Here is a 25,089-nt window from a genome sequence, read left to right as displayed (position 1 = left end):
GTATTTTTACCTTTGATATATAAAGGAAACAGTTTGACCTGCTGCGTTTCACCAGCATTGCATTTTTAACTTCAACCATGGTGTCCGCAGACTTCCATGTTTTACTTTTAACAAATTATCTACCGTCTCTAAACCTCTCGTAATTTTAGAAACTTCTATAAGGTCCTTGCAAAACAAAAGATACATTTATTTCGACTCTTTATCCCTACAAGCCAGCCAATCCAATATTCATCCCAATATCTTATATTCCAGAAACTCTTCTGCAATAACTTTTGATATGACACCACGTCTTCAAGAAATCCAAGTGCAGTCCATCCACCAGTTCCTATTTGTCAACAGCATGTTAGTTCTTCAAAGATTTTGAATATATTGGTCAAATATTACACTTTCTCAGTCAAAGGGGTAGCTGCATGGGTCCTAGCTATGCCTGCCTTTTTGTCGACATTGTGGAGCAATCCATGCTAAAATCCTACACAGGCAAGGCTCCTTAACTCTTCCTCTGCAACATCAATGACTACATTGGTGCTGCCTCTTGCACCCATGATATGCTCATCATCTTTATCCACTTCAATACTAACTTTCACTTTGATTGCAAATTCACTTGATCCATTTCTGGTAATAATCTTCCCTTTCTTGATCTCTCTGTCTCCATCTTGGGAGACAAACTCTCTGAAGGTCATTTTCTACAAACATAGCAACTTCCACAGTTATCTCGGTCACAGTTTTTCACACCCTGTCCGCTGTAAGGATTCTATTCCTATATCCTCCATCACATCTGCTGTCAGGACGAAGTCTTCCATTCCATGTCTTCTTTCAAAAAAATGTGGCTTTCCCTCTATTGCCATCAAATTGACCCTTACCCACATCTTGTTTATTTCCTGCCAACCTGCCCTGGCCCCCTCTACCCCGAAATGCAACAAGGACAGTATTCCCCTTGTCCTCACCTACAACTTTACCAGCATCCACATCCAACATATTATCATCTGCAATTTCCACCACCTACAACATGATCCCAGCACCAAACAACTTCTCCTCTCCTCCTCCCATCTCTGCTTTCCACAGAGACTGCTCCCTCCATGACTCCCTTCTCCAGTCATCCATTCCCAGTCATCAGCCTCTCAGTACCTATGCCTATGACTGCAAGAAATGCTACACTTGAGCCCCCAACTCCTCATCACCATTCGGGGCCACAAACAGGCCTTCCAAGGTAAGCAGCACATCATTAGTGAATCTGCAGAAATCATCTACTGCATTCAGTGCTTCTGTTATGGCCTCCTCCACAATGGAGAGACTGGATGCAGACTGGGAGATCACTTCGTTGAGCAACTTTGCTGTGTCTGCTGAAATAGTGGGAATCTCTCAGTGGCAACCCTTTTCAATTCCCCGCCATGACAACATGTCAAGTCCATGGTTTCATGCACTGCCAAATCGAGGGCAGCGCAAATTGGAGAAACAATACCTAATATTCTGATGGGCACTCACTCAACAAATGGCATTAACATTGACCTGCATTTTTCGTTAGACCCCTCTCCTCTCAATCCCTATCCCTCTCCTTTCCTCCAGTTCCCTAATCTCTTCCCTGTCCATTTAGCAAGCTAACCTCTCCCCCATCACGTCTCACCTTTTTTCTCTTCTTCCCTCTCACCTCTATCCATCCATCAGACCTGTTGCCTGTTCTCCTCCCCTCAACATTTTTATTCAGGTGCCTACCTGCTTTATGCTCGTACCTTGATGAAGGACTCAGTCCCAAAACACTGCTTACCCTTAACTCCTGTCGATCCTTAGTTTCTCCAGCACTTTAGTGTACTGCACAACAATCACAGCATCGGCAAATCTTTCTGTTTAACTGGTCAATTATGAACTCACTTTCACAAAACCATTTTGACTTTTGCCTACTCTCCCTGTATTTTTCTCAGTGCATCTTTAAGATTTACTTTTACCAATTTACCTCTGATAAATGTTGAGCTTCTTTGGGTATTTGATCATTCCAAAACTAAGGTAGTCAATTTATTTTTTTTTTAATTTTAATGATTTTTTTTAATTGAAGTCGAGATAGAGCACTGTAACAAGTACTTCTTGCTCACATTTGTGTGCTGCCCTAAATACATCCATGTGACCAGTTCACTTTTTAACTCCATATGATTTGGATTGTGGGAAGAAAGTGGAGCACCCAGAGGAAACCCCCACAGACATGGGGAGAACGTACAAAATCCTTACAGATACCAATGGATTTGATCCTGAGTCACTGGTGCTGTAATAGCATTCCATTAACCATGCCACTCTTAAGTTATAATTATGTTGAAATGTCCATAAAACTCAGAATATTTTCAGTATTTAATGCATTCTTACAGTTATTTTCCCTCGTATTTTCTCAAGGTATGGGTGTCAAGAAAATGTACCATGTCCATTTCTCCATCTTTCAGAAAATGACAATGAATTATTTTATTACTGTTTGAAAGGAAATTATATTAATTCAATTTCAAATTTATTGTCAGAGTATATACACAACATCACATACAACCGTGAGATTCCTTTTCCTGCAGGCCAGGCAGAATTTCTACTTATCAGTAGTGTAAACTATTTGCAACAAAAAAGATATGTATACAAAAGAGAGAAATGTAAACAAAGACATGTAAGCAAACTGACAGTGCAAATATAGAAAAAAAAAGCAATAAATAATGTGCAAAATAAAAGTACTTAAATGAGTCTCTGAATGAGTCTGTTGTTTAAGAGTGGTGGTGGAGGGGTAGCAACTGTTCCTGAACTGCTGGTACAGGTCTTGTGGCACCTATACTTCTTTCCTGATGGCAGCAGCGAGAGCAGAGCATGTCCTGGATGGTGTGGATCCTTGATGATTGCTGATGCTCTCTAATGGCAGCATTTCCTTTAGATTTTCTTGATGGTGGGGAGAGTTTTACCTGTGATGTACTGGGCTGTTTCCACTATCTTTCGTAGGGCTTTCAGCTGGGAGGTGTTAATGTACCCATACCAGGCTGTGATGCAGCCTGTCAACACACCTTCGAAGTTTGCCACAGTTTCTGATGTCATACCGAACCTCTGCAAATTCCTGAGAAAGTACAGGCTTTAGTGTGCTTTCTTCACAATGACATAAGTGTGTTGAGTCCAACTCTAGGACACCTGTAGTTTTGTTTTTGTTTTCTTTAAATTATATTTTAACAGTAGAGTTAAAATGTTATGAAGTTACATAGTTTTAGTTATTAAAGTCATGACTACCCTTCGATATAGCTCACAGTATTTAAAATTAGTTAGAAATGTATCTATTCATTTCCAGGAAGATCTGTAGTCAAGCTATGCAACCACAGGCTTCTGCAGGGATGAGGCCTAAAAGCCACGGGATCGCGTAGAAGAAGGAAGCAGTGCACGAGGTGGAGGAAGCGTGGTAAGCGAGCAGGGTTCGTTCTAGGCTGAAGGCGAAACTCTGCCTTCCGACTCTCCCGTCCATCCTGCTTATCAACGTCTGTTCCCTGGTAAACAAAATAGATGATATCCGACTCCAGAGGTCTGTGCAGTGTGAATACAGGGGCTGCTGTGCTTTGGTTTTCACCGAAACATGGCTCAGCAACAGGATCCCAGACCCCACCATTCAGCTGGACAGGCTCACTTTATTTTCGGTTGACAGAGAAGCTGCCCTGTGTGTCAAAGGTCCTGGCTGTGGCCTGTGTGTTTACATTAACAGAGAAAGGTGTAAGAATTCGACATGAGTCTCCGATCACTGCTCAATGCTGGTAGAATTTGTAGCTGTCAGATGTAGACTATTTTATCTACCACAGGAATTCACCATGGTCCTCATAGTAGCAGTGTACATTCCCCCTGGCGCTAATGCTAAGGGAGCGATTTGGGGACTGTATGAGGCTATAAATGATTTGCAGACCGCACACCCTGATGAACTGATAATTATCGAAGGGAAATTTTACCAGACGAACCTCAAGGCAGGGCTACATCAATTTCATTGCTACGAGAGGGACGAATGCGTTGGACCTTGTGTATACGAACATTTCCGGTACGTATCGGGTGGAGCCCCGCACCCACCTCGGATACTAAGACCAAATCTCTGCAATGATAACCTCAATATACAGACCACTTGTCAGATGCTCCAGACCAGTTTTGGACAGGTTAAAACCTGGTCAGTGGGGTCTATTCATGCACTCCAAGACTGCAATGAGCACACTGACTGGAACATGTTCAAGGAGGCAGCAACCAGTGGCGACTGCCTCAATCTGGAGGAGTATACTGCCTCAGTGACCAGCTATATCAGTAAGTGTTCAGATGATGTCACTGTGCCCAAGACCATCAAAACTCATCCAATCAGAAGCCATGGATGACTGTGGAGGTGTGTGGGCTGTTCAGGAACCAAGATGCTGCTTTCAGAGCGGATAACAAGGATGCCCTAACTAGTGCAAAAGCCAAGCTGTTTAAGGCCATCAGGGAAGCAAAGCGTGCGTGTGTCCAACACATTCACAGTCACTCCCTGGACAGCAAGGATATGTGGCGCATGTAAAAGGGCATCCAAGACATTACCAACCACAAGACCACACCATCTGCCTGTGCTGGTGATGCCTCCCTCCCAAACAAACTGAACAACCTCTACATGCATTTCGAGGTAATAAGCGACGTTGCGACAAAGAAGACCACCTCTCCTCCAAATGACCAGGTGCTGTGTCTTGCAGTGGCCGACATGAGGAGTGAGCTAGGCAAGCTGCTGGACCGGATAACATTTTCAGCAGAGCACTAAGGGGATGTGCGGCTCAGCTAGCAGAAGTTCTCACTGGCATCGTTAACATCTCTCTGAGAAGCGCCATGGTCCCAATGTGCTTCAAAACCACCACCATTGTCCCTGTGCCAAAGAAGTCATCCTGCCTCAATAAATACCACCTTGTTGCACTCAATGTTTTGAGAGACTTGTCATGAGGCACATCAAGCTCCTACTGCCCCCAACACTAGACCCCCTGCAATTCACATACAGACCCAACTGCTCTATGGATGATGCCATCACCACCGCCCTCCATCTACCCCTCACCCACCACCTGGAAAATAAGGACTCGTATGTTCAAATGCTGTTTATTGACTTCAGCCCAGCATTCAACATAATCATACCACAGAACCTGATACAGAAGTTGAACCTACTGGGTCTAAACGCCTCCCTCTGCAATTGGATTTTTGACTTCCTGACAGGGAGACCTCTGGCAATCTGGATTGGAATAAGCACCTCCAAGACCATCACACCCCTACCCCAGCGCTGAATGCTTAGTCCACTGCTGTTACTCTACTGACCCACGACTGTGTAGCTAAACGCAACTCAAATCACATCATCAAGTTCGCTGACGACACAACCGTGGTGGGCCTGATCAGTAAGAATTACAAGTCAGCGTGCAAGGATGAAGTGCTGAGCCAACAACCTGTATCAGAATGTTTAAAAAAAAACAAAAAAGATGTTTGTCAACTTTAGGAGGGCCCAGACAAACTTCACTCTGGTGACCATTGACGGCTCCACCATTGAGGTTGACAAGAATATCAAGTTCCTTGGGGTGCACTTGGAGGGGAATCTCATCTGGTCCCTTAACATCAGCTCCACAGCCAAGAAAGCCCAGCAGTGCCTCTACTTTCTACGAAGGCCATGGAAAGTTCATCTCCCACCGTCCATCCTCACTACATTCTAGAGGATTCAACAGTATTGAGAGGATCCTGTGCAAATGTATCACCGCCTGGTTAGGAAGCTGTACCTCCTCAGACAACAAGACCTTGCAGAGGATCGTGAAGTCAGAGGAAAAGATAATTGGGGGCTCTCTTCCTACCATAAAGAACATCTACAACACTCGATGCAGGCAAAAGGCAAGAAACATTGTGAAGGACTCCACACACCCCTCAAGTAAATTGTTCACCATTCTGCCATCTGGTAGGAGGTACTGCAGCGCAAGGGCCATTATGTCCAGATTGGACAAGTTTACCCCCCCACCCCGCCCCCCCCCCCCCCCACCCCCAGGCCATCAGACTCCTGAATTCCTAGAACATATATGCATATATGCATGGTATCGGGGATTCTTACAGTATGTGTCTTAATATTTAATAGTTTATGTGTTTAACTTCTATTTTAACTTATATAAATATGCTCCATGGACCTGGAGAAACACTATCTCATCTTTACTGTTTGACCATGGTATGAATGATAAATAAAGGTAACTTCATTTGAGATAGGGACTCCAGGAATTTAAATTTCCTTACACTCTCCACCACTGATCCCCCCAATGATTACTACATCACACACGCTTGATCTTCAATCAACAATCAGCTCCTTGGTCTTGGTGACATGGAGTGGAAGATTGTTGTTAGTATACAATTGAGCCAAGTTTTAAATCTCCCTCCTGTATACTGACTCATTGCTCCTTTTTATACAGCTCACTTTTGTGGGATTGTCAGCAAATTTGTAACCGATGTTGCTGTCATACCGAACCACACAGTCATAGGTATAAAGCGAGTAGAGCAGGGGGAAAGCTCTGTGATGCTCCAGTACGGAGGGAGTTTTTGGAAGAGATGTTCTTGCCAATCCGCATTGTTTGGGATCTTGAAGTGAGTAAATTCACAATTCAATTACACAGTGGGGTAGTGAGGTGTTCAGAGCGTCCTTGATGTGTGCATCTTTGCTGTCCAAGTGTTCCACGGTTTTGTGTCGAACCAGTGAGATGGCATCTGCCATAGATCTGTTGCTGCAGTAGGCAAATTGGAATGGATCCACGTCGCCACTCGTTACTCAGATGACATTACTCAGATCATTACTGAATGAAAATCTCTTCAAAAGTATTTTGCTAAGAAGCTTTTATCTCAGTTAACCATATGTTGGTGTTTAATGGAGAAAAAGTGTAGCCAAGCATTTTTACTGCTACATAAGGACAGTAGGAATGAAAATTAAATCAGGCTGCAAGTCTTTGTGTCTGTCAGGCAATTGTTCAAAATTTTTTTTCAGTTAATATATTTATAGATAACATGATCCAATAAACCCCTCTCCTTAGATAAACCAATTAAAGGGAAAAAAAACCCAATGAAACCATTATTGCAACGAAATGAGACAATTCTGGAGTTAAACTATACAGTGCTTTGAATTGAGATCATTACTTAAAGGGCAGCAGCAGGCTCTGTCTGGTTATTGTAGGCCTCTGGTCTTAATTCTCATGCTTCAAATTGGAAAGTGTAAATGACAAGGTTTTTGGGGCTCAGTTCAAGTTTGTTTGTCATCTAATTGTACCAGTACAACCCAACGAAACAGTGCTCTCCGGTCCACAGTGCAGAACAGTGCAAAACATGTGTTTAGACATAATGACAAATTGACAAATATTCACTGCAGATATTCATATCCTGCTACTTTGTGAGATCATCCATCAATATAAAGTTAGTTTTCAAGTACATCCAGGAATTACACTGCTCACATCATCTGTCTCCTGATTGCTTGTGTTGTCAACCTTTACTCTGATAGTAAGGCAACGATGGAAACAAGGTCTAAATTCTGTGGAACAAATAACTGCTGCAATTCAAGATAGTAGTTTACTGGCACCTTCCCAAGAATAATTAGATAATTAGAATAGGTAACAAATGCTGACTTTGTCAGTGATGCAAATATATTACAGAATAAAAAATAGAAAAAACCCAGTACATTACAGAAAGTAACAATCCTATTGCTCTCTGTTTTTGTTTGCTTGGATGGCTGGTTCTTTAAAAGAATTTTAAAAGAATCTTTGATTCCTTGCTCTTTTGCCACCAGTCCCAAGAATTTTCATTTTTCCCATTTTCCCAATTAACTTATGAAGTTTTTTATGCCACTCCTGGTGCCTTTTCAGGCAGCACATTTCAAACTTTTTGGAAAGTATTTTTTTAAAATATCAAATCGCTTTTAGTTCTTTTGTCATTCAGTTTGCATTTGTCCTCTCCAATTTTTGACAAGTCTTAATTGAAAGGGTTTAGAGGTAACATGAGGGGGAACTTCTTTACTCAGAGAGTGGTAGACGTGTGGAATGAGCTTCCGGGAGAAATAGTGGCGGCGGAGTCAATTGTATTATTTAAGAAAAGGTTGGACAGGTATATGGATGAGAAGAAGATGGAGGGTTATGGGCATTGTGCAGGGAGGTGGGACTAGAGAGGGGTGTTTGGTTCGGTGCGGACTAGAAGGGCCTAATGGCCTGTTTCCGTGCTGTAAATTGTTGTTATGTTATTTTATGAAAGACGAATTTCGGCTATGAATTGATGACGTTTCGTCTGCACTCCTTCATAGGTTTACATCCTACGATACGCAATGACAATAATCCACCTGAAGGTCTAAATATGCTAATAAAGATTCATCATAATTTCTTTGTGTTTATTTAATGCTTTTTCTGTCAAGAAATCAATGTCTTTGAAAAAAAATAAACTTATCTGTGAAAAAAAATAAACTTATCTTGCCACTTTAAAAATTATTTGTGATATCCCAAAATCTATTCTTCTTGCATTCCTTTAAAATTCTCACCACATATATCACTCCTCATTTTTCCTACAAAATAAACTGGTTCACATTTACAGGTTGGAGCTTCAGATTAATTATCTCATACAATCATCCTAGTCCAGAATCCATATAAATGTCAACTTCCTTGGCCAAATCCAAAAGTCCTACATATCCATACAAACTTTGCTCTAGCTTGTGTCTTCTGACTCGAGAGCTTAGAGTTACCTCAACCGTACTTTCTGGAACCCAATTATGAAATGGAATCATTCTCCATTCCCCACTGTTAATACTCCTCACCTTGGAATGCATGATACATTTCCCACGCTCGTAAAACTAGATTTTTCATTCTGTGAGTAGAAAAGTCACATGCCTTTGGTTCCATGTTGCTTCAAGAGGAAATCAAAGTGATTCCCATTGCACATCAGTATTTCTACCAACCTAGAATTATACTTCACAGAAGCAGGCCCTTTATCCCAGCTCATCGATGTCAACCAAGTTCCCCATCTCAGCTAATCCCATTTGCCTGATATCCCTCTGATTTTTCCCTCTCCATGAGCGTCCCAAATGACTTTTAAATGTCGGAAATATACTCACCTCTCCAGCTTCTTCAGGCAATTTGTTCCACCAATTTCACTTTGAATGTGAAAAAGTTCCCTATCCATCTTTTCACTCTCACCTTAAATCTATGCCCTCCAAACCCTCTTATCCTGGGGAAAAGGTACCAACTATTCAAGTGATCTGTCCCCTCATGATTTTTATAGCCATTATAAAGGGTCCCCCCCAAAGCTTGCTATACTCCAGGGAAAATAATCCTAGCCTATCCAGTCTCTCACCATATCTTAAGCCCTCCAGTCCTAAAAGAGCCTTGTGAACTTCTTATTCAATATTATGATTGGATATTTTATTTCATGTTTTGTTCATAAGCCTGTGATTACAAATTTACAAATTTAATGGATCATCAGCAAGTTTACACATGAAGATCACTGTTTCAGCATTTCAATTTTTAATCTCCTTTGCACCATGATGTCATCATGGACTTAATTAATTAATGGATGTGTTATTTATCCCAACCACAGATAACCTCTGTTTGTATTAAGCTCCTTAATATAAAAATGTGTTCTTCTACACATGGTGAATCAATCTTTGTTCCCAACTGAGATTAAAAAAGTATTGTTTAAGAAAAATATACTTCATTCCTGAATCAATTAGATTAATAAACTTACTATTTGGTAGAATCCGACAACTGGTATTCTCTTCTTCGGTCATAGGATTCCTGGATGCCTGGGTCAACCCATAAACATTTTATTGCATCCACATAAGGGTTTTCAAATGTTGTCACCTTTTCCACATCAATCTCACGAACAAGCTGTGCATGTGCCTGTGAAGAAGTGAAAGAAAATTGTGAATGAAAGACATTTATTGTTCTTAACGCTTTGCAAGACTCCTTTCTAAATCCAAGATCAAACACAATCTATAAATGCTCCTGTTACACAAGAAAGTTTGCAGATGCTGGAGTCAAGTGCAAAACTCAATATGGTGCAGAAATTCGGCAGGTCATGCAACATTCAGAGGAAGTAAAGGGTGACGGATATCCCATCGTTGGACATCTTGTGTGACTATTTATCACCCAATTTAAGTTTTAGCACAGGATATAATCCTAGGAATATCAGGCTACACAAAAAAGTGTTCATGATTATTGTCCCAAATTGTACCCACTCTGTAATAACTAGAAGTTTCCTCAAATCAGGGATATCAGTCCTGAGCTGTGGCTCAATCTGCCAAAGGATGAATGGTTGTCTTGCCAAATTGCTTCTAGTAAATTATTATATGCGACCTGAAACAGCATGCAATCGCCAGTGAGTGAGTGGAGTGAGATTAATAGGAGCCATTTTAACCAAGGATTTAGGAAGTACATAATAAAAATTCCAGAATTTCCAAAATTTTCCAGAAGTGGACTGAGGAGATGACAGCAGAGTTGTGGGAAATTGATGAGATGGACCATCTATTCTTTTGCTTTGTTGAGCACCTGCATTCAGCCCTTAAGATACTGATTCACTCTTTTCCGTTCTGACAACTTGAACCCAAAATATGAGCAGTATTTTTCGCACAGATACTACCTGACCTGTTGAGTGTTTGCAAAAAATTTGTTTTTGTTTCAGATTTCCAGCAGCTGCAATTTTAAAAAAATCTTTAAATGTGGTGCTACAATGTTTCCTGTACACCTATGCTTGCAGAATATTGGAAGATTAGTCTCTGAAATTTTTCATTTCTTCTGTGATATTCAATGTCCCTGACACGTTTCATCTTTTATTTTAATTTAAGTGCAATTTTTTGGCATTGAAATACTGAAAAATCTGTTTGCTATATGACTCACCTATTAACTCCTGCCAGCTGAGCTAAATTTTTTCAGCAAGCACTTGTTTTTAACATGCTAATTCATGAGAACACTTGATGTATGATACATAAATAATTTGTTTAACTGTACTTGGCTTTTTCCTCTGACAAAATATACCCATAACTGGAAGCAAAAGGCATGCTGACACAAAATAAAGAGAATAATGCATGTAGCGGGCCTTGACCCATGAATTCGTTGTTCCATATGCTATATTGAGTTCTGCAATTTGTTGTATTTGCCTGCCTCCAATGGAAGCTCTCACTTTTATCCTCAAAAAAAAAACTTGCAGCAAAAATGTTGAGCTATTTAGGTCTTGTTACTGCTGTGTGCAGGAACTCTTCTGGACGACGCCCCTTTCACTCTTGCCAGTGATCCCAGGAATCGAACGCCAATTGGTCCTTAAAGTGGCAAGTGTGAGAGTAAAATCTGCTCAATGCCAGCGTCATCTCATGTGGGGGATTGCCGGCCTCGACCCCTAGTACAATCAGACACTGGCGTTGAGATCAGGCGAGTGTTAAATGGGCAATTGCATTGCAAGTGTGAAAATGTTCAGTATCCCAGTTAAGAGTGGTCTACTGTGAAAGGCCAAACTCCAATTCCTATCCTGGGATACTGAACGGCCGATTTACTGGAGTGTAAGTGCAAAAGGGGCTTGAGAATGGCTGAGAGAAATTCAGTATCGAGGAAGAGAATTCTTTCTGGCATGCCAGAGTCCACCTTTTTGTTAACCATATGGCTACTACAACCATAGTGAAATTGACTGAAGTTAGCAAAGATATTTGATTTGGGAGTTGAAAATTTCTCCTTCCACCCTCATCCAGTCTTCACACCACTATAAATACAGCATAATAGACAGAAATAAGGGCAATAGATTCTTGCACTAATCTCATAATTTAGACATTCCTCTTGAGCAAAATTACAAAAGATTTTCCCTATGTGCCTCATAGGACCAACCAAAGGAACACACAGGAGCCTGCAGAGGCTGGAATCTGACGGTGATTGCAGCAATTCAAGCAGCATCAGTGGGAGAAAAAGAATGGTTGATATTCTGGGCTGAAACCCTTGGTAAAAGCTGAGTATGTGGAGAAGAGAAGTTTGTATAAAGAGGACAGGATAGGAGGGGTAGGCCATGGACCCATGTAGGATTGGTAAACTAGGGAGAGGTGAAGCAACATAGGCAGAGGCAATAGATGGTAGACAAAAGGGAGAGAGAAGCAAGAAAAGCAAAGTAGTCAGGTAGGTGAAGATGAGTCCTAGAGGGAGGAATGGGTAAATTAGAAGACAAAGTGTGCCAGTGTTAGAATCTGGTAAGATGATGTAGAGATATAAGAGACACCTGACAGAACCAGGGTGGGGGGGGGGGGGGGGGAGAGGGGAAGAGGAGAAAAAGAATGGATCCAATGGAGAGACTGTGTTTAAATCCAAAGCAGTAGGCACTTTCACACTTGCATCCCACTAAATTGGCCGCTCAATGTCCTGGGATAGGAATGGGGGTTTGGCTTTTCACACTTGACCACTCCTAAATGGGACACTGAACGCTTTCTCACTTGCATGCAGCCATCCCCAGGGTTAGGACTGTTCTACTCATGGAGCATCGAGCGATGATGGATCTGCCCTAAATCCTGATCAATGTTTATAATCTTATATTTGAACGAAATTAATCATTCCTAATTACAATTGTTTTACGCACAGCACATTATGAGCCCTTCAGCCCCTGTTGTTGTTGTGCCGACCTATTTAAACCTTTAAAAGGGACCATGGGTAAGTGCTAACAAACAGTAATAGCAGACAATTTTTAAATAGGCTGGGAAAGTTGGTAGCACTAAAGTGGTCAATTTATATAGCATGGGAAGGTTTGTAATGCTTTAGTGCACAATTTATATGGCGTGGGAAAGTTGGTAGCATTATCGCACATAATTTATAAATACCAAGGGAAAAAGTGATGGAGGACTTTCCCTCCCAGAATTCCATGCACCAGAAAAAAGGCTGCATGCATGAAGCATTCATAGAGAGGTTTCTCTGCCTCATGGCATTCTGGGAAGTCAGGTCTACCACTGGTTTTTCCCCACGGTCTTTATAAATTGTGGGCTATAGAGCTACCAATTTTCCCATGCTGTTTAAAAATTGCTATTCCCGCCGCCCCCCCCCCCACCCCACCCTCTCTCTTTCTCCTGCTGCGACTTTCCCATGGCATAAAGGTATAAAGTTTATACCTTTATTTTAATCTTTTCTTCACGTTCCTGCAAAAACTTGGGTCATTTCAATCCCACAATGCAATTACCCTTTACACACTTGCCTGATTGCATTGCTGGCGCCTACAAATGCCAGGGATTGTACTGGGACTGAGGAAGTCTATTTCTGGTATGAGATGATGTCATCTGATGCCAGCGTTGAGCTGGTTTTGCTTTCACACTAGACACTTTAAAGTCCAATTGACGGTTAATTCTTGGGATCACTTGCAAGTGTGAAAGAGGCTAGTGTGGCTTCTCTGAATAATTTAAATGTTTTAATTTAAACTTTCAAACACATCACCATGAAACAGTAAATCTTGAAGATTGCAATTTACTGAGGAAATGTTACCCATCCAATGCCTGCCAAAGTGAACTTTTTAAGCAGGCATTTTGTTATTTCATGAAAACATTTTGTGCATTAAACAATACTTACTAATCAGTACAACTGTACTTGGCTATAAACCCTGACAAGTAGACTCAAAGGGTATACAAGATTAAAAACAATACTGTATTTGCACAAAGAATCTCTGTATGTCTGTCGTGAATCGTCATAGTCCTGTCTTACCAGCAGGGGGAATGAGGAGTAAAGGAAATACAGGCCACATTCAAATAAATAGCACATGCATCAGTCTGCCTTCCTGCATTATAATAAATTTTGTTCAACTACCCTCACCCATCCTAGTTAATGATCTATATTTATGCCACATTCAGACCACACTGAGTGTCCTTTCCAAACAACCTCTCAACTCAAAGATCAGTAGAAGTTATTACAAGATCCTGTTTTATTTAGTGTCTCTTTGGGCGTTGGTGCAGGCTGCATCCATTTAGAGTTTTCACAACATTTACAGACTGTATGGCGCCATCAGGTCCAAACTATAAAAAGTTTTTGCTCTGGAAGAACAAAAGAATAATGGTTGTTTATTCAGAAAAAAAATAGATGGTGAGAGAGGGTCATGTGATTATGAGTTATGTGATTGGGCACTTAAAGAAACAGAATCAGCCAGCCATCTGATTAACACAGAGGTGGAATGACTCTGTGTGGAAATGGACATTTCTGCTGATTCTCCTTGTTAGGGGAATTATTGAACCACTGTGACCATGACCCATATCTAGATAGAGGAAGCAGGCGAATTCCTGCATTGGATCGTGATCGTTATTTTGATTGACCTATGCCTAGGTTTTGGAAGCATCGTGGACGTCATGTTTTCTTTCCACTACACAAGGAAAAGAGGACGTGTGACATTCGTATGAAAGGATATATCTCTGGAACAAACTCGACAAGGATTTGTAAGTTTTCAGCCGTCTGATCATTCAGTCTATCACCACCACCTTTGTACTTTCTCCTGGGCATCAGTTTAAAATTCTGTGTTTTAACACAGGATTGGTATTTGGTAATGATTTGGTATTCCACACACACACGCACACACACACACACACACACACACACACACATACGATAGATTTAAGTGAGATGTTATATTATTAATTATTAATAAATATATTGTTTTAAAAATAACTGCTGTTGGTCTGCGACGTAACAAATTCAAGATATCAAATGAACACTATTCTATTAATTTTGTTCCTTAACAATATCATTCTTCAGAAGACTTTGATTTGAAGGAGTTCATGCTCTCTTTGCCATGCATTTTGTTTATTTTATATCTCTCAGATAGTGAGAAGAAGTCATGTAATTAATTCATGAAACTCAATCTTCTCTTATAGTGAAAGTTCGCTCAATATCACATTACATGCTTCATTATAAATTCTACAAAGTAACTTGAGTGAAAGACTTCAGAGGCCTCCCACTGATGCCCTTTAATCTCCAGTGAGAATAACATAGAATGAAATTATTGCAGGTGCAAAAATCACAGTTTTCAAAATGTAACAACTTCACAAACACATTTCACTAAACACTGCAAACATTTCATTCAACTGTAAATGGAGCAGATCCAATTAGTTCTAGCTTGAGATCTCTTTAGGATTGCTGTGGTATTTTCAACAAACACACAAAATGGCTTCAACAAAAATAATGAATAATAATATACATAAACATACATATGTATATATACATAATGTACATATAACCTGCAAAAGCTTGGACACAACAAGAAATTATTTACTTGTTCTCCACCTCCACTCCTAATCTTCCCAATTTAGTCATAATATTCCCGGCCTGAATGTTGCAGTCAGTCCTACATCCAGAGTGCTCAATGCTAATTTATGACATGGCATAACATGGACCTCCCCTTTCTTTTTTTTTTGATGTTTTTTTTTAAATGTATTTTTCACACTATGAACCATACTGACCAAAATACAAACATTTCCCTCTTGAATATAGAGTATCATTTTCTCCCCTTTTCCCCCCTCCCTTCCCTCCCTCCTTCACCCCCCCTCCCTACCCACTCAACATTCAACATATATGATACATTAAACCCATTAAAATGTCATCACACAATGAAAATAAACAAGAAAATTTGTGTCTTCTACTTTTACATTCTAGGTCAGTTCATTTCGTCTTCTCCTTCTGTCATTTTAGGTGATGCAAGCTTTGGTCAGGCCTCAGTTGTATGGATCACTAACATCTAGTAATGGTATACTATCTTGCTTAAAGTACTTTTATATTGAGTTTAATCGAAAACATATACATAGTAGGTGCCTGAAGAACTAAGTACAATGATCATATTGTACATTGATGATAGAATATGAAATCACAATCAAACCCATAAGTATTTATTGCCCCAAAATAAAGAAAGAGAAAAAGAAAAAAACTAACTAAATGAAAAAAACAGTTGCTCTAACCCCTCTTACTAAACAAGGATGAATTAATATAATTCGCAGCCTTGGAATCGAGCAGCAATCTCCGGGGTCCAGCAAAACATACCAATCTACCACATCTGTGTACCTTAATTATTCAAATTGTGGTACTAAACCATAAATGGACCCCATGTCTTATCAAACATGACCTTAATTTTCCTGACATTATCTAATTTTCTCTTGACTCAAAAAGGACATGGTTTTCTGTAACCATTGCAAGTGGTTAGGTGGAAAATCATCTTTCCATTTCAACAGGATTTCTATTCTGGCCACTAATGTAGAAAATGCTAAAACTTGTCTTTAATTTGATGTTAAATTTATATTCTCATCCTTGGAGAAACCAAATATTGCTCTCAACGGACAGGATTCAAGATTCATCCTGAAGATATCTGAAAAGGTTGTAAAAAAAATCTGTCCAAAATTTTCCTTATTTGGATCATGGGTCCAAAGAGGCTTCAAAAATTTTACATTAATCACAGAATGGATTGATATCAGGATAAATTCGAGACAGTTTAACTTTAAATTGAATCAAACTATGTCTTGTACACATAATTATTATCAATAGATTACATCCTGAAATGAACTTTGCTTATAAAAAGTCACTATTTTTCTAAATTTTAAACAAACATGTAAAAAATATTTATGTGATAGTACAACTTCAATTATCCAAAATCGGATTATCTGAAATCTTCAGTCATCCAAAAAATTTTGGACCTGGAAATTACATCACAAGTTGAAAAATTCACCTGACATTAAATAAGAAAGATAATTGTCCTCGTTTCCGGTAACTCTCTCCCCTTTCTCTTTCCATTTCTTCTTTACCAACGCCTATTGACTTTTCTCTCCAATTCTCCCTCTCAAACTACGTGCTGCTATCTCCCAGCCACAAGCAGTCAGAAGAATCCCTTATCCCAGTGGGCATCAGCATATATGCAAGGTGAATCATAAAACTGTTGGGAGATTTTTAAGGTTGCAGCTAACAGAGTTGGTGAATCTAATTATTTGTTCTTTTACCCTTTTAAAAAGATGTCTCTTGGGGCATTATAAGAACTCATGGGATCAGACGGCTGATTTGGATAACAGATTATAGGCAAATAGGAAATGCTGCTACACCTCGGTCAACTTTGATGAGGATCTTGGCCTGGACGTGAATGAGCACCTGGCAGAGTTCGAGCTCCGTAATAGTGATTTTGATCCAATAAGTGGTCGCTTGAAGGCGAAGTGAGACACTTATTAGTGACACATTTTCAATTACTTTCAATACAAGTCCAGATGTATTTTAGTCTTTTATTTAACAATGTAAACTTGAAATGATCTTCTTTAACGTTGAAATTAAATATCCATAAATAAGAACTATATACACTTCCAGTAACATTTATGTTCATGGTCAACTAAAGTTATGAGCATTTCACTCACCCTTCTCTATGGTTCCATGTTGATAATATACTATCTGAACTCCCGATTCACATTCTGCCCCGCCATGCATGCTCCTACCAGCACAACAATGCCCGAATGCACTGTACATGCTCCAGCCGGCACTCCAACACCTGAACACACTGCACATGCTCCTGGAACCGCGCATGAACACAATAACAAAGATGGCCGTAGAAAGTAAAACCAACTCGGGACACCTCCAATGCTTGCAGGAACCAAATGGGAGGCCGACTAACAGAGTAAATAAAAGAATTACACATTTTGGCCACTACACTGTGCAAAGAGAGGTTCCATTGCCTGGAGGCACTCAGTCCAAACCCTCCCCTCAGCCTCCACTGTAACTCCCGACGCTGATTCCGAACTCTCCCCTCGGCACACTCACACTGGAAGGGCATCGGGAGCTCCAGTATAGGCTGAGGGATTTAGTGGCACCTGATTTTGAAGTGTGATACTGTGGTCTCAAAGCACGGTTCAAAAATATGTGGTGCAGGAGAGCCGTTGGGTTGGGGTTGCTCCCCCTGCTCTCTCCTTAGCTATGCCCCTGGCTCCAACATTGAGAACCAGGATCCGAAGCTGGAACAGCTCCTGCTTCAACAAGCCCACAGGGAGACAGGAGCACACCGACTCACCAGTGAGTCTTCTACTGGCCTGGGAAGCCTCCCTGGGGATTGGCGGAAGTATTGCGGATGTTTTGGGGATCGGCGGTGGCCAGCATTTATTTGGTGAGAATTAAACATTATTTTAATGCTTAAAAAAGCCTTACCCTGTTGTTTGTTGTTGTTTAAAGAGGTGATACAAGTAATTTGCTGTTGCTACTGGGCTGTTTTCAAAAAACGAACAGTTATCCAAAAAATTCAGTTATTCAGCATAGGTCTGGCCCCAATCATTTCAGAAATATGGAGTTGTACTGTATATTGTGATGGATTATATCCTATTTTATATTGTATATAGATATGTTTGTGAAGGAGATATTTATGGGGGTGGGGGTTTAGTGTAGGTCAAAAACAAACACAAACACTTCACAAAACATCTCATTTAAAATGCAAGAGCTTTGCTCAAACCAGACACTCCAGGCCCAGCGCCTTTGTAAAGACAATAAAAACTACTTTGCTAGAGGTTTTCACAGGGAGGTGCAAATAGAAGAACCTGAGCTAAACAGACTTCACAAGTTGGTGTTAATTGGACTGATGCTGTGGATTAATGGGTTATTGTTTTGAAAGCAACAGATGAACAGCCTCAGAAGTTTAGGTCCGGTACCGCAGTCTGTCTGTTTGCAGTTTGCTCTTCTAAGGTCATGTGGTTTTCCAAGCAGAGAGAGTGAGAAAGGAGACCAAACAGGCTTTCTCCGAGAGAGAGAGAGAGAGAGAGAGAGAGAGAAAGAGAGAGAACTAGTTTCTGCAGGCATGGCAAGCTGGCAGCTTGTTGAAACCCCATTTTGAAGACAGGTTGTGAGTTCTGAGTTCAGCCTATTGAAAACCCTTGTGGTCCATACAAGAGGAAATGGCTGGCTAGAGTGTTTCACCTGAAATAACAGAAGCAAGAGGAACTCTGTGGTGACCTGCAGAAGAGGTTATCAATTCAAAAACCCTGATGGGGCAAGTTTCTTCGGCAAGACACTGAAGTGGCTGATCGGAGGGAATCAGTTTGTGTGTGTCCAATGAGCATCAAACCTCTCTGATACCAACAAGAATCTTCTTGAGTGGTAACCAATTACCTTTAAGCACCAGAGCTTGGTGAACATTCATAAATGTTAAATTCTGTGCACAGTATAAGAATTGCCTGGTACCGGTGAACTTGGAAGAGTGAGAAGTGAAATTTGACTGTAAATCAAAGAACTTTTGAACTTATACACAGTGCATACATGTGTGCTTAGAATTAGAAGGGGTTTAAGTTAAGCTAAGTTAATAGTAATAAGTTAAAGTTTGATCCTGTTTTCATGCTTAAATAAAATTAAAAGTAACTTTTGTGAAAGTAATCATTTGTCTTGATGAATATTTATTGCTGCTGGGTTTTGGGGTTCTCTGGACCCCTAACAATATAGTTAGCACTTTTTTTTAAGGATCAATGGTCACTGATCAGCTGTTTAATGCCACCAAAAAAATCATGTAACCTACCATATTATGTTACACCTATTTTACAGAAGAAGAGTTCCCCTATTAATTGTGCACGTGAATGTTCAAGTACACCCATTGTCAACGGGGTCATTGGACCCCATGGGGGCATCAGCACATTTAAAGAAGGCCATGGAATGAAATAAATCCACCTTCTCATGGTGTTAAAATAACATTATGGGTCACTTTACTGCTGTCTATGAAAGTTTCTCAAAGAACAAGACCACATGCTCCTTGCTGAAAATTATCAGGCAAGCACACAGCGTATGATTGCATGTACTTCAACAAAGTCTGCGATGCAGGCAGATGCATATGCCCATTCTGACTCCTGATGGAAAATCTCATTGAGTACAGAATCTTGTGTTTTCCCTCATGCAGCAAGAAGAATGCAGATCTCTGTACAACAGCATTCTGCAAATTTTCACTCTTTAAATAATAATCTGATTTACTATTTTTCTTTCCAAAGTGGATGATCTCACATTTACTGATGCCGACCAGATCCTCATCCACTCACTTAACCTATCTCAATGTCTCTGCAGGCTTAACACAAATTGCTTTTCATGTCATCAGCAAGTTTAGATACACAACATTTTACCCCTCTTCCAAATCTTTTATGTATGTTGTGAACCATTGCTGGTCCAGTGCTGATCCTGACATCACCCCACTAACCACTGATTGCCAACAAGAGAAACACCCATTCATTCCAACTCTCTGCCTTCTATTGGTTAATCAATCATCTAACATTCCCCTCCCCCCCCCCCCCCCACCCCGACTCTGTACACCCTTATCCTGTGCAGGTCTTTTGTGCAGTATTTTATTGAACACCTTCTAGAAATTATGTATTCCCCACTTGCTCTCCTCTATTCACTGCATTTGTTATATCCAGTAAGTTAGTTGAACATGGTCTGCCTTCCTGAATATACCTGATGGATCTATTTCTACCCATGGCTTTCTATTTATTCTCTAGCATTCAAGCATTTTACCAAACTACAGATGTTGAGATAACTGGCCTATCATTACCTGCCTTTTGTCCATCTCCTTTTCTACATGAAGTTACATTTGCTGTCTTCCAATCTATCATAACCTACCCAGAGTCTATAGCATTTCAGAAAATTATCACAACCGCATCTTCTGTTGTGCCCACCTTTTCTTTCAGAATCCTGGAATGCATTCCATCAGAACCATGGGACCCATCTACCTTTAGACCCACTAGTTTGCCCAGCATTACCTCTCATAATAATGGCTGTATCGATATCCTCACCATCTTCTTAACATCAATTTTTGATGTTAAGCCTGTTAAAGCCTGTTTGGTCAATTTTTGACAAGCCACTGACCTGCTTCAAGCTGTTTAGTGCTGGTATAAATAGGAAATGAATTCTAGAGGAAAGACAGAGTGTTTTGTTTGTTTTGAAACTGTCAAGAGTAACTAATGAGGGTAGCCCAGTGGATGTGCAAACAGGAAACCTTGGTAAGGAATTTGACAAGGTACCTCACAGTGGCCTGATCTAGAAGTTAAAAATCACAAAGGATCCATGATGAGTTGGTAAGTTGAGTTATAAAATTCATTTGGTCAGAGAAGACAGAGGGTAGTGGTGAAGTGTGTTCCTCTGAATAGGGGTTTGTGACCAATAGCAAGGATTAATGTTGGGACCTCTTTTGTTTGTGATATAGATAAAGGATATGGACGAAATATAGGTTTTTGGTTTGCAAGCTTGCAGACGACATGAATTTGGTGGAGTTGAGGATAATGAGCAAGGTTATCAAATGAAACAAAGGCATATGAATCAGTTGCAAATTTCAGAATAGAATTGCAGTTGGTTTATTTTTTCTATTCATTCAAGGGACATCAGCTTCACAAGCTGAGCCAACATTTAATTGTCTTCTTAATTACTCATGAGGCAGAGCAATTCAACTTCCTTCTTAAACCATAGGAGTCAATGAAGTGGGATGTACCATAAATATGTTAAGGAAAGAGTTCCAGGATTTTGAACCAGTAATGATGAACCGACAGTCATATATTTTCAAGTCAGGATGGTGTGTGGCTTGGAGACAACTTCCAGATAGTGCTGCTTTTGTTGATCTTGTCCTTCCAGCTGATAGAATTCATGGGTTTGAAAGATATTGTCCAAGAAATCTGGATAAGTTGCTGGAATGCATCCTGCAGATGGTGCAGACTGCTGCTACTGTGCGTCGGTGGTGGAGTGAGCAAATGGTTGTGGATAGAATGTCTGTCAAGTGGTTTGCTACATCCTCCATATTATTGAGTTTCGCAAGGGTTGTTGAAGTTTCAGTCATTCAAGTAAGTTTCACCTGGACAAATGTGAGATTGTACTTTGGGAGGTCAAATGTAAGTAGACATTCAATGGAAAGACCCTTTGAAACAATGACACACAAAGCGATCTTTGGATACAAGTCCACAGGTCCCTGAAAGCAGCAATGCAAGTAGATAGGGTGGTAAACCCTTCGTTGTTTGGGGCATCGAATTTTGGTTTGGCCACATTTCAAAAATTATATACAGTTCTGACTGCCACACTGTTGTGGAACATTTTGGAGGTTTATCAGTATGCTTCCTGATTGCAGTGTACTTGATATGAAGAGAGATAGAGAGGTTGGACAAATTTGGGTTGCTTTCACAAGAGCCCAAGATGCCCTGGGGCAAAAGTATACAAAATAATGGTTAATATGGGGAGGGTAGATAGTTAAGATCTTTTGTCCCCAGGTAGAAATGGTCAAGTACTAAATAGCACAGCTTTAAAGTGAGAGGGGGAAAGCTTAAAGGAGATGAGTGGGGCATTTGTTTTTACAATGACCAATAGGTACTTGGAAAGCAATGCCAGGGAGGTGAAGCAGCAAGTACAATAGCAATGTTTGAGGCATTAATACAGACAGAGAAGAAAGGGAGAGTCCATTTGCGAGCAGATAAAATTTGTTTGGATCAGCACCATGGTGCAGCCATGGTGGGCTGAAGGGCCTGCTCTTGCGCTATTCTACATTCTATGAACACTGCAATTGATGAGTTCATGAAAACAGGTGGGTCAAATCAGACAAAATGGTTATTTTTCTTCAAAGTACATTAAGATTTATTGCAACTTGACAAAGAGAGATGTCAGAGTGAGATTAGCACGAGTTTGAAAATCTCACTGGGGAAGAATTCTGTGTGTGACATGATTGTTGATAAATTTTAGAGGATATTTATACCAGAAAGAAGATCAATCAAAATTCCCCCCAAAAAGGTAATGAACGTTGAACTAATCAAATAGATTTTCACTGCACACTATTTTTTGAGGGTGGTTGGATGTAATTATACAAATGAAAATTTTGGCATTATACAGCACTATTAGTACCTTTGAACTGTAAAGCACAATTATCTATAAGTGCCTGTGAAGGTACTTTCAATGAACTACAAACTTTCTGGTGACTTTGAGTTTAAATACCAATCTGAATATCTGTTTTATCCTATCCAATTTTTCCACAAGATGCTTCATAATACCATTGGCAGAATCTGTGGTAAAGTCAGAAAGTATTGAACAACAAACTCTGCCTCTGTGGGATTTTGATTTTGGCTCCACCTATTATTATTATTGCTGTTTCATGTATGATTCTTATTTTTTATGCTACCATTATTCTCCTGCATATACTTTCCCCTTCATTTCTAAATGAGCTCCTGTACATTTCTTAAGCAGTTTAGTTTTGCACAGAATTATGAATCTGACATTGATCACAACCTCTGTGAGCAGGGAAAAATAGACACGGTCACATTTCCAACAATTAAAGACATTTTAAAAATAGGTCATATAATAAGAAAAGTGAAGGGAATTTGGTGAGGAATCCAAGAACGAGGCCAAGGTGGCTGATTTCCATATAGAATACACGGCGAAGAAAAGACCAAATTTTTTTCTTGCCCAAGATGGTGATTACAGTTCCATTTTTGGCCTCAGGCAGGACAGTAACACTACTGCCATAGGCCATTTAATTATCAGAGTTCTAAGTTCAACTAAAAACAGGAATTTTCTATCCTGACTTGATTTCACAATTAAATTTGTTTCAACAGCACATTCACCTCAACCTATCCATTTAATTCTTATGAGAACCGCAGCATGGTTGGCATAGCGGTTAACGAAATGCCTTTACAATGCCAGCGATCAGGACCGGTGTTCGAATCCTGCACTGTCTGTAAGGAGTTTGAACATTCTTCCTGTGTCTGCATGGGTTTTCCCTGCGGGCTCTAGTTTCCTCCCACTGTTCAAAACGTACTAGGGGTGTAGGTTAATTGGATGTAAATTGGGCAGCACAGACTTGTGGACCGACCGAAACAGCCCGTTATTGTGCTGTTTGTCTAAATTTTTTTTAATTAGAAGCAGTAACCATGTTTTCAGATACTCCTTTCCTCAACTACCTCATGAACAAATCAGATTTGGGCATTGTAATCAATCCACAATGCTGGTCAGATTTAATCTATGTGCAGATCTACCTCATGAACAAATCAGATTTGGGCATTGTAATCAATCCACAATGCTGGTCAGATATAATCTACGTGCAGATAGTAGGACTACCTTAATTAATTCCAGATATAGACCAATTCATTATAATTTTCTGCACCTCAAAAGATATATAAAAATAAACCAGAATTTTCTGATAGATGATTGAGGTGTGGTATAAATGTTGGTACCTTTATAAATTCCACCTGGTTATGCATGAAATTAAGACCCTTTTGGATAGAATTGGGGAAGCGTTGACAAAAATTGTAGGGGTGAACTTCCCTTTAGACCCAGAACTGTTTCTTCTGGGGAATTTGTCAGTTATAAAAGTTAACTTCTCCAGTAGTAAATCTAAATTTATTAAAATTGTGTTGTCAAAAGGCAGGAAATGTATAGCGGTAACATGGAAATCTGATTCCCTACTTCATATTGATCATGGAAGTGCAAAGTTGTATTCCCCTTGAGAAAATTACTTAAAGTCTTAGGAATAGAAATAGTATGTACATCAAAATTTGACAACCTTATTTTGATTACTTAAATCCCCAGATTGTATAATTTATTTTGATATCTGTCAATTAGTATACTCCTTATTAGAAATTTAATCCTTTTAAAATGTCGAATCTTGTTCCTGTTGCTTTTTCTTTTCTATTTTCTTTCCTTTTATCTCCCTCTATTCCCAGTTGTCTGTCCCCTTTTATTTTGAATCTGGGAAAGGGGCGCTGAGAGAAGATGGACTCTCCTTTTTATTTTTTTCGGACCTTATGAATGTTTTTCTATAATTTTATATTCAATGTATTATTGTTATTATATTAATTGAGCCCTACATTCTGTATTTTCTGAAAACTTAAATAAAAGCATCAACAGCACATGTTAAACTTAAATGTTGTTTCAATCATGAACAGGTAATACAATTCCATCTGTATTAAATTACTCACCCTGCTCTCTACCTTAAATATCTTACCAAGTCTCAACAAAGATCCACATATGATTAGAATCTACCAGCCCAGTCAAAACTTGTACATTTCTCCACTTCTCACCCACACTGACCTCTGTCATCAACCTGAAAGGCAAATAATTTCCTCTCCAGAGATGCTAACAGGTTGAATATTTCCATCATTTTCTATAGTTCCCAAAAAGTTCC

The 25,089-nt window shown here is 39.9% G+C and overlaps 1 protein-coding gene and 1 long non-coding RNA gene across 4 annotated transcripts in view; one reads left to right on the top strand and one right to left on the bottom strand.

Moving 5' to 3' along the window:
* Positions 1–25,089, bottom strand: part of LOC138760002 (guanine nucleotide-binding protein G(q) subunit alpha) — a 226,903-nt gene that overhangs the window by 39,079 nt on the left and 162,735 nt on the right. For all 3 annotated transcript variants that reach the window (XM_069930450.1, XM_069930454.1, XM_069930448.1), the window contains one exon: positions 9,709–9,863. In XM_069930450.1, coding sequence (XP_069786551.1) covers positions 9,709–9,863 — 155 coding nt within the window. The remainder of the gene's footprint in view (positions 1–9,708; positions 9,864–25,089) is intronic.
* Positions 14,287–17,187, top strand: LOC138760067 (uncharacterized). The gene is made up of 3 exons (XR_011355370.1): positions 14,287–14,398; positions 15,648–15,702; positions 16,952–17,187. It is a non-coding gene; the product is annotated as an uncharacterized lncRNA (long non-coding RNA).

This window comes from Narcine bancroftii, chromosome 1, assembly GCF_036971445.1.
Source record: "Narcine bancroftii isolate sNarBan1 chromosome 1, sNarBan1.hap1, whole genome shotgun sequence".
Classification (NCBI taxonomy): domain Eukaryota; kingdom Metazoa; phylum Chordata; class Chondrichthyes; order Torpediniformes; family Narcinidae; genus Narcine; species Narcine bancroftii.
Note: the sequence above shows the minus strand (reverse complement) of the source record. Positions and strands in the feature narration are given on the sequence as shown.